This window comes from Miniopterus natalensis, chromosome 4, assembly GCF_054644295.1.
Source record: "Miniopterus natalensis isolate mMinNat1 chromosome 4, mMinNat1.hap1, whole genome shotgun sequence".
NCBI lineage: Eukaryota > Metazoa > Chordata > Mammalia > Chiroptera > Miniopteridae > Miniopterus > Miniopterus natalensis.
In genome coordinates, this window is record NC_142084.1 from 22,936,466 (window position 1) to 22,952,408 (window position 15,943).

General features: G+C 57.2%; 1 protein-coding gene across 2 annotated transcripts; it reads right to left on the bottom strand.

Moving 5' to 3' along the window:
• Nucleotides 1-238: 238 nt before the first annotated feature.
• On the bottom strand, nucleotides 239-14,636 carry PDLIM4 (PDZ and LIM domain 4). Of its 2 annotated transcripts, XM_016197134.2 has the most exons (7): nucleotides 14,534-14,636; nucleotides 9,806-9,957; nucleotides 6,110-6,191; nucleotides 1,448-1,629; nucleotides 1,069-1,235; nucleotides 646-763; nucleotides 239-555 (listed from the first exon to the last, which is right to left on the bottom strand). In XM_016197134.2, exons 1-7 carry the CDS (start codon nucleotides 14,624-14,626, stop codon nucleotides 351-353), a joined length of 999 nt encoding a protein of 332 aa, XP_016052620.2. In that variant the 5' UTR covers nucleotides 14,627-14,636; the 3' UTR covers nucleotides 239-350. The 2 variants fall into 2 exon arrangements, with proteins under 2 accessions (XP_016052620.2, XP_087672521.1); XM_087816395.1 differs by lacking the exon at nucleotides 646-763 and having other exon boundaries at nucleotides 398-555.
• Nucleotides 14,637-15,943: the final 1,307 nt, after the last annotated feature.

Consider the following 15,943-nt stretch of genomic DNA (forward strand, 5'->3'; position numbering starts at 1 on the left):
ATCCCTTGGCGTGATGTCGCCTTACAGCACCGCTGACCTCATTCGCCTCCCTTTGAATACAACTTGTGACTCATGTCTGCCATCCATCCAGGCTGTGGCCTCCTTGGACAGCACAGTGCCTGTCTTGCTCGCCATTGCACCCAGTGTCCAGGACACGCTCGGAATCTGAACAGAGGTAGCACTTGGGAGCCATGGCCTGCACTGGAGGGAGTCAGCCTAAAGCACTGAAATTGTCGAGTCCTAGCAGTGGGAGTTTATTAGAGAGGCAGGGACAAACATATTTACACGGGCCGATGGGACATTAAAAGAAGCAGAGGCGGGGGGGGGGGGGGTGTTCCAGGAGCAGCAGCTCAGACGAGTTCCACCTTGGCATTGGGGTACACTGCCACGACGTCATAGCCCTCGGGGGGCTTCACGCGCGCCTTGGCGTGGTTCTCGCAGTACAGCCGCTCATCCAGGAAGAAGTAACCGCGCTGCTTGAGGTTCAGGCCGCAGTCGCTGCACATGAAGCACTCGGGGTGGTACAGCTTGTCCCGCGCCTTGACGATGGTCCCCCTGATGGGAGACCGGCAGAGGACAGCGTTGGCCTACAGACTGGCAAGCCTGCCCGGCCCAGGGCGTCGGAAGGCAGGGGTGGGTACTCACACGATGCCGTGGCCGCAGCGTGTGCACTCGGGCAGCCCCTGCAGGCCGCTCAGCGGGGCTCCCAGTTTGCCGGCCGTGGGCTTCAGATTCCGGGGGCTGCCAGGCCCGGGCCGCTCCCCTGAAAGCCAGAGCGCGGGTGGCATGAGCCAGGTGCGCTCGGGCGGAAGTCAAAAAGGGAAAAACTACTCTTCTGGGCGCTGTAGGGCTGCACCCGGCACGCATACTGAGAATGGGGTTTGGAGAGCGTGGGGCAAGGGGCTGCGCCGGGGCGAGGGGTGTGGGGCCACGTGGAGGAGACGAGGGAGGGGCGGGCGGCTGGGAGCAGGAGGTGGGGTCTCCGAGGCGCCGCTGCGGGGTGGGGGCGGCTGTCCCGGAACACCCAAGGAGCGGGAAGGCACGCGGGGAAAGGGGCTGGCGTCTTACCGCCCTCGCCGGCCTCCAGCATGCCCTGCAAGTAGCGGAAGGAGCCTGACTGCTTGGGTTCCGCGGGGCACAGGGGCTCATTGGGCTCCCGCAGCATCCGGTACACCTCGGAGCCCATGTGGACGCCGCAGTCGCGGCTCCGCGGGAGGCCTCTGGCTGGGTCAGTGCTGGGCGAAAGAGATGCAGGAAAGGGCAGGGTTGCGGTGCCAACCTTCACTCTGCCTGTTCAGAGGTCTGGTGAAAGTTTCATGGGTCAGAATGCAAGCAGCGGAGACCCAAGAATCAAGTATCAGGGTCAGGATGGAACCTGGTGATTTGTGAGGAATCAGGGCTTAAGATGGGATCTTGAGGGCTGCAAAAAACACTTGTCCGGTACTACCTGTGGGGTGGAGACACATGTAGGGTGTTCATCTGGGCCAGTAAGGCAGCCTCACTGCTGCTGCCATTGTGAGGGACTTGGAGGTGAGGTGACTCCCCATAAGGAGATCCCAGGCCTGGCCTGCCATCTTCTGGACCAATCCCGGTGACTGAGGGCCGCCTGCTGGCCATTGGACTGCCATCCTATGAGAGAGAGAGGCCTGAGGTTCTGGGAGACCCTCTGGGGTAGGGCCTCTGGCCATTCTTAGTACACCTTCCCCTCTACTATTCCAGGCCTTCTTGGATGCTGGCTGGCTACCCCTTGTTCTGGCATTTCTGGGTGATGGTGTTTAGCCAGGAAGGGGGTTTGTGAGGAAGGGCTGAGCCTTGGGTCTGGTTTGGTGTGCGCTTCCCCCCCGCCCCCCCCCAAATGAGAAATGCCTGTGGAAAGTCAGATACAGAAACCTGAGGGCCTGAGACTCAGACTTGGTTCATGAGCCCTGTGGTGGTTATGACCACAGGTGCCCATGAGGGATGGTGTTGGGGCAGGGGCATCCCAAGAAACTTTTTAAGGCCAGCGTGGCTGGAGCAGAGTGTGTTGCTTCCTTGTAGAGGTGGTCCTGGTGCCAAACCTTCCTACTTGCCAGAACTGTCCTGGGTGCTGGATGGACCCATAGGCTAGAAATAAAAAACGAACTCCTGGTCTGGAGTTAGGAAGGGTCACCAATCATTGTGTCACCAATCATTCTGCCCAAGGACCTTTGGTGGGGGAAGACTGCGATTCAAGTGTGCCATTGTGAAGTCAGCCCCCCCCTCCCCCCACCCCAGGCTTGTACCTCTGCCCAAGCATTTTCTGCTTCTCAGGACAAAATGGTGACCTTCTGTAGGCTCAGCAGATGAGGGGCAGAGAGGGCCAGGGTTCAAGGCTCCCCAGCCCACCAACCCACGGCCAGTCTGATGTCCATGGCTAAAACATTTTGGGGAGGAGTACCCTGAACATGCCTCCTCAGCCCATGAGGAGTAACTCTGTGGATGTGGGTCTGAATAGAGTCTGGGACTCTCTGTTTCTGCAAAGTCCAGGGCTGTGCTGCCCTAGCTGCAGACATACATGCCCACAGCAATGTGAACACAGGCACATACACTCTCACAAGTACATGTGCATGAAGACACACACCAGCCAACCCACCTACATAACCTAGTCACACATACTGGGTCACATATATACTCGGAGCCAGTGCTGGTCACCCTGGGGATGACCATGGTGGCCTCCATGGCTGGAATGAGGTTCGTGGCCACAGCAGCCTGACTGTAGGGTGGAGCCCATTTGTCCAGGCCATGAAGGTGGTCTCTGCCTCAGCCTGGAAGGTGACATATAAATATCTCCTTGCTCTACAGTGCGGAGAGAGACACTAGGTGGGGAGAAATGGAGGCTTAGCCCAGGGGGAATGAGTATGGCTTGGATTCAGGCTGCCTCCAGCCCTGCAGCACAGTCGAGCCTGTAGGGCTTTGCCTGGATGCCTGCTTTCCGCAAGCTCTGAGCTGGGCGGGAGCTTGGGTAATGAATGGGTACCAGCAGCTGAATGGGGGTAATACCACTACATCCCCCACCACAACAGACAAAGGAGAGGGTCTCTCACTGCCCAGGTGGGCCCCCATCAAGGAGGCAACAGCAGCAAGAAAACCTTTGTCCCCACTGGGCCCAACAAGAGCCCCTGAGAAACCTGAGCATTCTCATTCATTTGTGTCTGTGGGGCAAGCAGGCAGGCAAGGCTGGACTGGCCTGGCCTCTAATGGGGACCAGATGGGCCATGGGCCATGGGGGCAGGGCTGGGCCCGGTACAGAGGCGGCTTCAATAGGAAGGGGAAGTCAGAGGGACCTGGAGGAAGGAAGCCCTCACTCACCCCTACCCAGCAGGGCGTGAGTCTACTGCAGAGTCATCCAAGCCACTGCTCCTCCCACAGCCACCCAGGCAGCAGCCTTTCTAGGTCTGAACTCCGTGGTTAGGGCACACATGGTGACCTCCGTCTTGATTTGAGTCCCAGCCCTATCACTCATTAACTGAGCAAGTCACTTCCCCTTTGAACCTCTGTTTCTTCATCTGCGAAATGGAGCATGTGATGATCTCTAAATCGTAAGTTCCATGTGGGGATAAAATAAGATAGTTGCATACAAAGCACTTAGCATAGTGCCTGCCACACAGCAAAAGCTCATTGGATACATAGCGGTCATGGGCATTCCTGAGCCCCTTTCCTGGTTTTCCCCTCTCTGTGTGTGGTGCAGCTGGTACGACGTGCTCGCGCTCTCTGAGTACCTGCCAGCTGCTGATCTGTTGTTGAAGCTTTAGTTGGATTAGTGAGCAGAATGCGGGTAGCTGTTTCCTTGCTCATCAGCTCCCACATGACTGTGGTCAGAATGTGGGACACTCAGCTTGGATGGAGGTGGGTGCTGAGTCCAGATGAGCAGATGGCACCTTCCAGAAGCCAAGCTCCAGATCTCTGCTTGTCTGGAGAGAACAGGCTGAGTGTGCGAGGGCTGCCTGCTCCACCTGGCTTACCTTAACCCATCACCTGGTTCTCAGCTTAAAAGCCACCCTCTCCAGGAAACCTTTCCTTATCACTGTTCTTCCTCTACTCTGGGCTGCGCCAAGTGCTTCCTGTGTTCCCATGTGAGGCCTGAGAGGAGAATCTCCTATAACCCTACGTGGAAGGTGGGCCTGAAGCTCCTGTTGGCCCCGTGGCATCCCATGTGGGGGTGCATGCCAGGGTATCTGGTGCTGGTCTTAGGGCCGACTGTGGTTTTCTCCTCCTCTTGATGGCTCCAGCTGGGCCCACCCTCCTCCCCCCTGCAGGCAGAGGGTGGGAACAGTGTGGGACAATGGGCCCTCTGTCTGTGTTACTGAGGATACAGTCCTGCAGGGGCTGGGTGGGGGTGTTTCTTTCGCCACCCATGGAGCTCATGACCTTTTAAGTACAAAAGGCGGGCAACAGCTGAGGGGCTGCCCTGTTGCTTGTGGAAAATCCCTTCACTTCCAGCCTCAGCAGCCTGGTCCTAGAAGAGGTCAGTAAGGGAAAGTGGGGGTAAGGGGAGTTGCTCCACAGCCCTCAGCCCTTGAGGCCCACTGGCCCTGAGCCTCTCTTGGAGACGGAACAGAGCAAGCTCAGGCCCCTTTTCCCTATCCATCCTGGTATGAGCCTCATACATGAGCTGGCGGGGGGGGGGGGGGGGGGGGGCTGTGCTATGCTGCTTCCCTCTGCCTGGCCCATGTCAAGTGTGACTGATTTGTCTATGTGTTCTCCCCTATACACCCCCCCCCCCCCGCTCCCATGGGCCTCGGGTTCATGGGACTACTACCAGAGCAAGCTTCTGAGACACAGGTGTGGCCATGAGTCTCTGCAAGAACAGCTGACATCCTGGATAGAGGAAACCAAGAGCCTCTTTGTTACCCTGCCCCATCACCTCACTCCTCACTTCTCCCCTCCCACATCCTGGGACCTTTCTTTCCTCTGAACCTGTGGTGTACAGACTCACCTTTGGGCTTTTGTATATGCATCCTAGCCCACTTCCTCTTTCCACGCTTTCCTGCCTTATTCTTCCCCCTTCAGGTCTTGGCTTGGATACCCCTGCCCCTCTGATCCCTTGATAGAGTCATGTGGAATCCTTAGACCCCTGGCTTCTGCCATTCCAGAAGTGCTAAGTGTCTCACTCCTTCCAGAACAGGCACTCCCTGGCATGTGAAAAGCATCTGGCCTCAGGGATGCCAGCAAAGGCAAAGTAGGAAACAAATGACAGAGCAAGATGAGGACGGGGATAGACGGCGAAGGAGAGGTCACAGCAGATCCTTTCTTCCATGTGAAGCCTCCATGGCAAGTGTAGACACAAGCAGGCTCAGGAGGCTGTGGCCCCATGTGCTGGGATTCACGGTTCTGGCTCCATCACACACCAGTCCAATCTCTACCTTGCCCAAACTATGTGGCACAGAGACGTTGAGCTAGCTCTGGATATCTCAGTCTTGCCAACTGGCTGCCCCTTAATCCCATGGCCAAAAAGAGGCTGTAGAGCAGCCTTGAGGACAGCACCATGGCTGTGACTCTTGTCATACACAAAGAGGTGTATGACAAGATCAGGTGGGCCTTCAGTCTGAGGCCTGCTACATGCAGTCACAGGACAGCCAGGAGAAAATTTCAGCCTTGTATAGGGCAAGGAAGTGTCTAACATTCTAAGGTCAGCCCTATGGCCTGAGGTTGGTTCCAGCTGGGTGGGTACCCAAGGCTAGGATGAAATACAAGAGTGCCCCATTGCCTGAGGTCAGTCCACAGCCCGAGGTTGTCGCCCAGTCTGCCCCCAAACCTGGTGACTTCTTCCTGGTCTGGCATCACTGGGCACCAGAGTGAAACCCAGCTAGGTGAGTGGCAGCCCTGAGCCAAGGCCTAGCCCAGTCCCTCCCCACCACAGACACCTTAGTCCCAAAATCCAGGAGTGCCTGGAGTACAGACAGAGCTCCCAACATGTGCCCATCACCTGGGGAGCACAGGATGGGGCATGGGCATGAGCATGGCCCAGACAAGCCTTCTGCTTCAGTCTGGCCTGGGGACCCGAGAGCCTTGGTGAGGACATCCAATGCAATTAAACCTGTGGACCAGGTCTGGCCCTCCTTCCCTGGGCTTGCTCTGAGTCTTTACATACCTGGATCTCGGGATCGATGTGGATCCTGTGTGCCTGAGCCTTGCTATCTTCTGGGGCACTGGACCAGCTCCTGCCTTCAGGCCTGTGGCAAGAATTAGGATGGTCAGATATATCTGCTTACTATGCCTGGGAACTAAGACCAAAAAGGGCTGTGTTCTGGGCCCAGAGCCATCTAGGACCAGGCCTGGCACCCTGTACAGAGAAGGACATTACCCCAGTGCTTTCTCCTGCACCAGAGTGGTGGTCATTGTGGCAAGGAAACATGATTTTAGATTTGCAACCCACCTGGGATGGGGCTGTGTGTCCCTTCCCTACCAGCTGCTCCATCCCTCTCTGGTCTGACTCCTAGAGAAGAAGCTGTAGCTCCCCCACACTTCTATCCTCTCTGTGGCCTACATAAATAAGCTCAGCAAAAAGAAGGCCACCTCATGACAGAGTGATCCAGGCCGGGCCTGGGGGTCAGGCATCCCTGGGCTGTGAGGGAGGTGGAATAGAGGCTCTAAGGGGTGCGCCTCCCTCCTGCTGATGCCGGCAGAGTCATCACCAATGTCTGCCCAGCCCAGATGGGAAACAGGCCATTAGGAAATTCCTGCTTCACCATAGAAACCAAAAGCCAAACACCACTCAGGAGGAGAAAAACATCATAAACCTGCCCTAAGCAGGGCAGACGGACCCAGAGGCTACTGGCCTGGGGCCCAGTCCTGCCACTCAGTAGCCCCGTGGGAAGGCAGGCCAGGAGAGGAGGGTGCATGGACTTTGGACTGGCCAGTGGGTATGAAGTGAGGCTAGTTAGACCAAAGGGTAATAATGTCCCTACTCTACCCCAAAAGCTTCTTGGGGTTTCTCCTTCCTATCCACCTCCTGGGGTTTCTTGAGGTCTTAACCCCGGGCCAGCAGCTCAACCCTACCTCCCTCCCCCACTCAGCAGGCCTGCAGTCCACACCCACTCTGCACTTCCTCACCTTTACCCATTCCTTGGCTCCCTGAAAACTACCTCTCCCCCCCACAGCCTTCTGGAGGTCTGTGGCACCAACCTCTGCTGCCCTAGGACAACACCACCACTACTGGCATCTGGTTCTAGCCCTCTCAGCCAGGCTACCTAGTGAATGCCCCAACTCACAGCTCTCACTGTGGCCTCCACCAACTGAGAACTCTGCAGGGACAAACCTAGGTCATCTCGTCTGGCTATCTCACTTATAATTCCCTGGAGTTCCGCCCAGAAGAGAAGTACAAATCTAAGGTCAGAAGGTCAAAGGGCACAAAGTCCCCAGAGCCATGAGGGTGGCTCAAGGCATCAAATCAGAATGAAGGGCTTATTCATGTGTCAACCTGCACCTTCAGGCCTTCAATTCAGGCTGGGCAGGTGACTCCATCTGCCATCTTTAAGCAAAGTGACAGCCAAAGGGTGGGCTCTGCAAAAGCATCTTGTACTGAGCATAATGGGCAACAGAGGCCCCACCAGAGGCCCCAGGGTTGGAGCTGACACCAGGAAAGTCCTGGATCTACAGAACATGCCCAGAAAGTGGGGATTAGCTTGAATTGTTGGACACATGGCTTTGAGTTCCAGACAAAATAAGCATAGCAGGGAAGCTGGGCATTTACTTCACTTTTCATCCTATGGAGAAGTTGGTAGAGAGTGAAAACCTTCTGTACGCAAGAGGCCAGGTAGGGAACCTGGTCTGGGTAGAGCCCATGTTGGGGGGTCCTTGAGGCCCAAACATAGCATAGGTCCTTGCAGGATAGAGAGCAGAGGCAGGGGCCTTGCAGGTGAGAAGGTGCCCAGGAGAAGAGGTGCTGGCCTAGAGGGTCATCGGGACCCCCATGTATTGATCCCCTGAATCAGCATGTGTGATGTTTGAGGACAGAGGGCCTGAGGACCGGACCCCAGGTTTTCACCCTGACCGAGAAGACTTGGTAGGTCATTATCACTCAATCCCCAGATCACAAGAAAGTCCCCATTTTGGAGTTTGGAGCTGAGGAAGCTAAGGGCTCTGAGATTAAATCCCTTACTGGAAGACAGCAGTTCCCAAGTGCAGAGCTGGGACAGGAATTGTGATAGAGAATGTGCTCGCACCTGCTCCATGGTCAGGCAGCATCTGGGGACCAAAATGCCCAGAGTGGAACAGGTCAGTGGGCCCTGGGCTCCATCCATGCCTGGCTTGGAACAAATGACCAGGGAAGGAAGGAAGGAAGGGGGCCCGCAACCCTGCCCTGACATCATTGCCTCTGGGAACCTCCTGACTCAGGTTCTCTGTAAGCCTCCCTGACTCCCCCTCCTCTAGCCCTGGCCCCAATATCACCAGGGCTTCCCTTATTCAGCCATGAGAGTCAAGTCCGGAGGTGAGTCAGGGCCCAGGAACCCAGCCAAGTGGGGTGGCCTCAGAGGCCATGCGTGGGCAGAGCAGCGCTGACGTTTCCCCGGGCTAGCCTGTACCTCTGTCTGGGAGAGGATGATGAACATGATCCTGCTTTATGGAGAAAACTCAGGCTCACAGAGGTCATCTGGGGTACCTAAGATCCCAGAGTCCAAATGAGGACCAGCTCTGCTGAACTCCCAGGCTGGGGCTTCTTCACTCTGGGCCAGGTGGAGTGCACAAGGCCTGGACGTACAGCTCGACCCAGTTAGCACCGAGAGCACAGCTGGGGGCCTGACCCCAATATGGCCCTGGGCCAGACACAAACGGGGGCTACTTCAGAAGCTTTCCCACCATGTTTAATGGCTCCAGGCTGATGGATCACCCTCTCCCTGCCATCTCTAAGGCATGGTTAGCTGTACTGTGATTTGTCCACAGGAGTCATGGAAAGTCCCTGTTATCAGTGAAAGTGGCAGAGCTCAGCAGTTAATGTCTGACTTCTCTAGATCCAGGCAAGACAGGGAGCAGGGAGATCTCACTCAGCCACCACCTAGCAGACTGACATCAGAGCCAAGCAAAGACCCAGGGCTGAGCAAGGCAGGGGACGCCCCAGGTGGACCTTCCATCCTAGACCATTTATAGGGCACAGATGGTGTTTGGTGACTCCCAGTCCTCCTCTTCATGAAGGGCTGTGTAACATTACACAGTCCATGGCATCCAGATGTAACTAGGGCAGAGACATGGGCCATAGTGGGGACAGCTGAGGCACAACAGCTATGGGGCTGTCAGGAGTGGTCAGCAGCCAAGTAGGAGTGGAGTTTTTGGGAGTGAGAAAGACCTGAGGTCAAATTTTACTTCCCAACTCCCTCGCTGTGTGACTTTGAGCACCCTCTAGTCTTTCTGAGCCTCAGTTGTCTCATCTGTAGAGTGAGGACTATATTAGGTTTTACTTTATCAAGTTGAATTGAGGGTTAAATGAGGCATTGCCCAAGAAACCTCTTTGAAATGGTCATTACGCTGGTTACTTAGGGGCGGTGAAAGGATTGAAGTCACCCCTCCGGAGGCTACCCAAGGTCTTATTTCAGTCCTGATTTTGGGCTGAAGTCCCCCAACACACTTCCAGCCCTGAGTTAAAGGGGGGCTTTTTCCTTTCTCAAGCCACCCCCATCTCCAGCGCCTGCCAGGCCCCTGTGAAAGCACTGCTCCTTAGGACCGGGGTGCCTGGGAGCTGTAGCAGAGCGGCTGTGAGGCCCAGCTCACCCAGGATGCTGACCACTATAACTTATCCCCCCTAAATCACTCTGCTTTCCAATTCTCTTGGCCCAGCCTGCCCTCCGCGTACCTGCTCACGGAGAGGGTGAGGTGGTCGTGGCAGCCCTTGATGCGGTTCTGCGCCTCCAGGTGTGTCATGAGCTCTGTGCTCTCACCATTGATGGCCTGAATCAGGTCTCCAGGGCACAGGGCAGCCAGTGCAGCCTTGCTGCCAGCATGGACCTGTGAGTGGACAAGCCAGATGGCAGGACATTGGTCACTATGTGGCCTGGCTGCAACCTCTGCTCTAAAATCCCCAACTCCAGTACCTGGAGGCCTGGTGGGTGTTAGGGCATAAGAGGGGCTTTCTCTGGGCTGGGACAAGTGGGATGTTACTCCTGCAGCCTGCATATATGCCCAAGGATGTGCAAGGGACACACAAGGATACATGTGCTCCTAGATACATATAAAGCACGGACATTTCACAAATACATAGACAGTGCCCTACCCAGTCAGATCACATAGCAGTCCCTTGAGGGACATTCAAACCCTTAATGACCTTGGCTCCCTACCTGTTTCCTCTCATCCCCACCACACATTCGCCTACACCCACTCACACTCTATCTAGATCATCTGAATGTTCAGAGGGCACACAGGGGCACCAGGCGTCTCTCACCTCCACACTTCCGCAGATGCTGTTCTCTTTCCCTGAAACATTCTTTCCTTTGACCCCAAATCCTAATTACCAGCCTACTCCTTCTCACCCTTCAGGTCTCAGCAGAGGCCTTTTCCCCTGGGAGTCTCTCCTCTGGGCTCTCACAGTACCCTGTGCATCCCCTGTACCACTCTGTTTCCTTAACATTGTTAGTGCCTCACTTTAGGTCTGGGTCATCACCTTCCCAGGTATATCCAGGGCCACCTACTTCTAGTTGCCAGCCTGCATTCCTGGGTCACAATTTCATCCTCACTTCCTCTGTAGGATAGGCACTCACTCAGGCCACCTTGGTGTCACTGCTGACCCCAGAGGATCAAGTGGTATCCACAGCTGAAGCCTCTTAGCATGCTGGTCCCCTGATGAGGGCCACTTGAGGTTGGGGACAGGCTCACAGGGAGGCGTGAATAGGCAGCCCAGGGAACCCCTCACCCTGTCCCCAGCCTTTGGAAATGGACGTTAGGCACCCTCATTCCTACCCAGTCTCTCCAGCAGTGATCTGCTGTGGCTCAAGAGCTGCCAGTCACCCAGTTCCTATTGGTGGGGGGTGGGAGCTTCTGGAAACCTGTCCAGGTTCAGCTTAGCTGGTCTCAGTAGTGAGTGGACAAAGCTGAGGTGCTGGCAGCTCCTTGGCTGGAGTCCTGGTGTGAGTGCTGCCAGAGCTGACCTACCCTGAAATAGGCTGCTCCAAGGAATGTTCTAGGGTATCACACCCGCAGCCACCTGCCCCCATTAATGTTCACTCCTAGGGCCTGGGTACCTGCACAGGCTTGTCCTCCTAGGGGAAGAGCCCAGGTGGACCCATCCCACCCTCCCCTCAAGGCCCTGCCCAGGCCCCCTCTCCTTCATGGATACCTGCTCTGTGACATGGCCTAGGTTCAGTGCTTTACCCATAATTAGCTCGTGGCAACCTTTCAAGCACCTGGTGAGACAGAGGCATTGTCATCCGCATTTACAGACAAAGAAAGAGAGACTTGGGGGGAGGGGCACCTCACCCAGTCCCCAGACTGGAGAGGAGTCTTCTTCCTCAGGGGGGCCCATAGCTGCAGGATGACTCAGCCAGCACAAGGGCACATTCAGGCCCCTGTGGGTGGGGGAAGTTCTCGAAAGCAGAGGTGGCTGAAACTCCTGCCAGCTCCACTAGCCCGGAGAGTTCTGGTCAGAGAGGGCGTGAGGCCAGGAAATGGTGACTCTCCCAACTGACTTTCCATGCATTGTCTCATTAATCCTGAAGGCAAGCTCATTTGCTAGGTGAGATAACCGAGGTCGGGAGAAGTACAGAAGGATACTCAATTGATAAATGGGAGTTAGGATTTCAATCCAGGTCAACTGCTTCCAACTCCTATGCTGGTAACTACTGTGTGCTTTTCTGAAAAAAGGGAGGAGGGGAGTGAGAGTGTCCCAGGTAGAAGGATCAGCATGTATAATGGCTCATTTGGGAGAGAGAGTAAAAATAAAAGCAGGCTTGTGGCTGAAGCATCCTTAGTGAGGAGAGAGTGGAAGAGATGAAGTCAGAGAAGGAGCAGGGGCCAAGCCTGCGGGCCTTGTAGACCCAGGTGAGAAGTTGGCATTTCTCTTAGATGGATGGGAACCCACCTAAGCAGGGAAGTCACAGGACAGAACTGAATTCAAGCTCATCCTTCTGGCTGCTGAGTGAAGGATAAACAGACAGAAGAAAGGTAGAGGGGAGCAGTGAGTCAGCAGGGAGGCTGGGGATTGAACCAGCCCCCTTACCTGTAGCTGCTACTACATCCCCAGGCCCTGCTCCACTCCGCCCAGCCTAGAGGCTGTGATGGCTAGCAGCCATAGAGTCAGGTGCCTGTATTTTCCATATAGTCACAGCAAGCTCAACAGGCCTGGATTCCTGTCCCAGCTCTGCTTCTCAGGGTACATTACCTTAGCCTCTCTGAGCCTTAGTGTCCCCATCATTAACGTAGGGCCAGAGGGAGTTCTTCTAAGGGCTGCTGTGAAAACAAATTATCTGAGACAATCAGGGCAAAAACCTGCCATGGGGGGTTGGGCACACTGATGCTCATTCCAAGCACCAGTTGCTGAGGAGCTGGGACCAACACCCTTTAGGGTGTGGCCTGGAACGCTGTGGATGCACCAAAGCCAGCAATCACTATAGTCCGTGGGGAAGGAGCCCTGGACAATGTTCTTGGAGGCTTTGTGGGCTAAGGTTGCAAAGTCCCAGCTCTGCCAGGCAGCCAGCCTCCTCCCTGTCTGAGTATAGCTGTCCCTCCTGGGTGGGGGAGGTCCTGGAAGCATGGGAGGTTTGGGTCTTGAACCCCTGGGTGAGGACATTCCCATTTATCCTCAATGTCTGCAGACCTGTCCTTGAGGTATCTGCTGGGCAAGTTGTGGCCTGTGCCTCCCTAGCCCCATAAATCTCCCCAGATCCCACCCAAACCCAAGCTCAGTCATCCTGGCTCCTCAGGCCTGGAGCTGCTGCCTTGCGACTTTGGGGGACATGGGGAGGTGGTTCTTCCAGGCAAACCATCTCCCAGCTGGCCGGCCTGCCAGGGGCCTGCATCACTGTCAGCTCCAAACAAGGCCGCTGCTGCGGCTGTGACGTGTGGAGGCCTTTCCTCCGCAGGCAGGCAGCCGCGTGGGCAACAGATGTCTCTGCTCCCTGCCGCCTGTGGCCGTCAGCCGCCGCCACTGAGCCTGTCAGCGGCCTCACGCCCAGGGTGCCTGGCCCACCGGCTAGCCTAGCGCCCCCACCAGCCCACCTCTGTGGACACACAGCATGACATACACAGGCAGACACAGATGCACACACACACACACACACACACACACACACACACACACACACACACACACACCCAGCAGGGCTCCCTCAGGAAAGTGAGAGATGAAAGGCTCGGGATGTGTTGAAGGCCTATCTCATTCAGCCCCAGGGACCTGGTGGTGTGGGGTGAGGGCAGATGTGGGAAGCCTCCCAGGACAGCTGGGCCTGCCTGTCACCGTAGCCCCCACAAATGGGATTCCATGATTCCACGGTCCACTGGGTGCCCACCCCCCTCCCAAGAACTGGAAAGAAGTGTCTGAATGTCCAGCCAGCTTGGTCCAGCCCCCATGGTGAGAGGTGGCAGTCGGGTGGGGGAAGGTGGTTCTCAGTTCCCCTGACACAGGCCCCCCGAAAGGCCAAAACAGCTGTGCGGGAGCAAGGGATGGCTCTCAGATGTTCTCAGATGCCCTCCTCTCTTCCCTCCAGACTGGGAGCCCCCAAGGGCAGGGCCTGGGTTCTCTCCTCTTCTGTCCCCCAGGGACTGAGTGTGAGTCCCCTATTCTGGCCCTTCAAACTATGGTACCCCAAGGCTGGGCCAGGATCCCATCTCCCCCAGAATGGGCACCCCCTCTGACAGGGCCTGAATCCTCTCTGCTTCTCTGTCCTCAGATTAGCTATACAGCCCAAGGTTGTGCCCCCCTCCCTTCCTCCTCTGTTCTAAGCCTGGGGCAGTGCATGGTCCTGGAATCTCGAGGAACTGGGCTGAGGCTATCCTGGTCCCTGGCCTTGTGGGGAGAGGTCTCACAAGCTCACAGTCAAGTCTCTCCTTCCCCTGGAAAGCAAGATTTCTCCTGGTTACTTCCCCTTAGGTCGACTGAGGTCACTGATGAGAGCCTGACCAAAACTAGTGTGGGGAAGTGGATGGATCTGTCTCTTTTCAGATTCAGAGAGGACCCCAGCTCTTCTGGCAAGGTCCTTTGATAAGGGGAGGGGACTTTCAAATCATCATGCTCCAAATCTTCAGGTTGGGTTCAGTCTAAGCAGCGTTTCTGAGCTTCTGTAGATCTGTCCAAACCCTTGGCCCATGACTGCAGTCCTTCCTTGGCCTGCAGTGAGTCCCCCAAATGAGGCCAGCAGGAAGGCTGGCGTGTGAATTCTTGGGGTGTTCCTCCAAGGGACAGAGCAGGCAGGCCCAGCAGAAGGGAGGAAAAGGGGTTAGGGCGACACTGCCCAGCCTGGAAGTCTCCTCTACATTGTCTGGGTCACCCAGCCTTCGAGCCTCAGGAACGTGGGGGATCCGGGTCCCGGGTGGATCGGGAGGACCGAGTCTCGGATCCAGGACCTCCCCGCAGCCCCGTGGCCACCGGACTCACCCGAGAGATGGTGAGGGGCGCGCTGAAGTCCCGGCCGCCCACCAGGCGGAAGCCCCAGGGCGAAGGGCCGCGCAGGGTCACGGAGTGGGGCATCGCGGGCCGGAGCCGCAGCCGGAGCCGGAGCCGGACACTGAGGATCGCCGCCGCCGCCGCCGCCTGGACGCCGCGCCCCGCCCCCGGCCCGCCCGGCCCGGACCCCGCTCCGCCCGGCCCCCGCCCCCGCTCCCTGCGCTCGGGGATTGGCCCCGCAGCGGTCCCGACCCTCCCACTTCAGGGGGCTCTAAAGACCCGCCCCTCTGCCCAGGCCGCCGGCAGCCTCGCGCCCCCTCAGGGCTCTCGGATACCCCGGGACTGCGACGGCCCCGACGTCGGGCTCCTGCCCCGGCTTGCGCTCTGCGGGCCGTGGCCCCGAGCCCGGCCGCGGAAGCTCCGGCGCAGGCCCTTTGAAGTCGCTCCTACCGGGCGGCGCGCAGCCCACGGAGGGGCGGGGGGGGGGGGGAGCCAGGTGGGGGAGGGGCCGCGCCTTGCTCAGAAACCTCCTCAAAGTACAGGCTGACAAAGCTGCGCCGTCCCTCACCCCCGCCCCCTCAGCGCGGCGAGTCCTCCAAACAGCGAGCACTGTCGGGGAGCCCGAGGCCTGAGCAGGCCTGGTCAGCGGCACGGACCCAGCATGACCGGCTGCACTGCCAAGCATGGGGGTGGGAACAGAAAGGCGCCCGGCCTCGTTCCTGGAGGCCAGGTGGGCTGTCTGGATGAGGCGACCCCTGGCTTGAGTCTAGAGGCAAGATGTCTTGTCGCGTCTTGCCCTTCCAGGTGTCACTGCTTCCCCAGGACGCTTAGACTTTCCCCCGCACAGTCCTCTCCCCTCTTTTGCACGGAGCTCTGTTTGCTTTCCCAGGCTTCCTGGAAAAGGAGCAGCTAGGGTGACTAGGGTAGCAGCTGTCCCACAAGGAGGGGACGAAGTACCCGAGGGGAGTGGAATTGTGGGCAGCCCTTCACTTGGGCCGCTTGCTGGCCTTCTTTCCACTCTCAACCATATAGTCCAGGGACATCCTTGAAGAGCCTTTGTGGGGGCCGTGGCTTGGCCAGGGGGCCGCCTGCCACCCTCTGGCTCTCCTGGACACTTTGTGTCTGGCTGCATCAGGGCAACCGTGTTTGCTTTTCCAGACTCCAAGGAGGTCCCTAATTTAGCCATTCTTGACAACCCTGTGTCCCCTCTTAGCCAAGTTCTGGTAAGGGCTCTGTCCTCAGGAGCCTAACAGGCTGTGGGGATGAGACGTGCCCATAAGTCTCTAACACCTGCAAGGAGAACTGCTGCTTGAGAGGCACAAACCTAGGGTAGTCCAAAGAAGGTGGGCAGCCTTTGGGGTGGAACAGGGATGCCTCTCTGGGAGATGGGGTGCTGCTGTC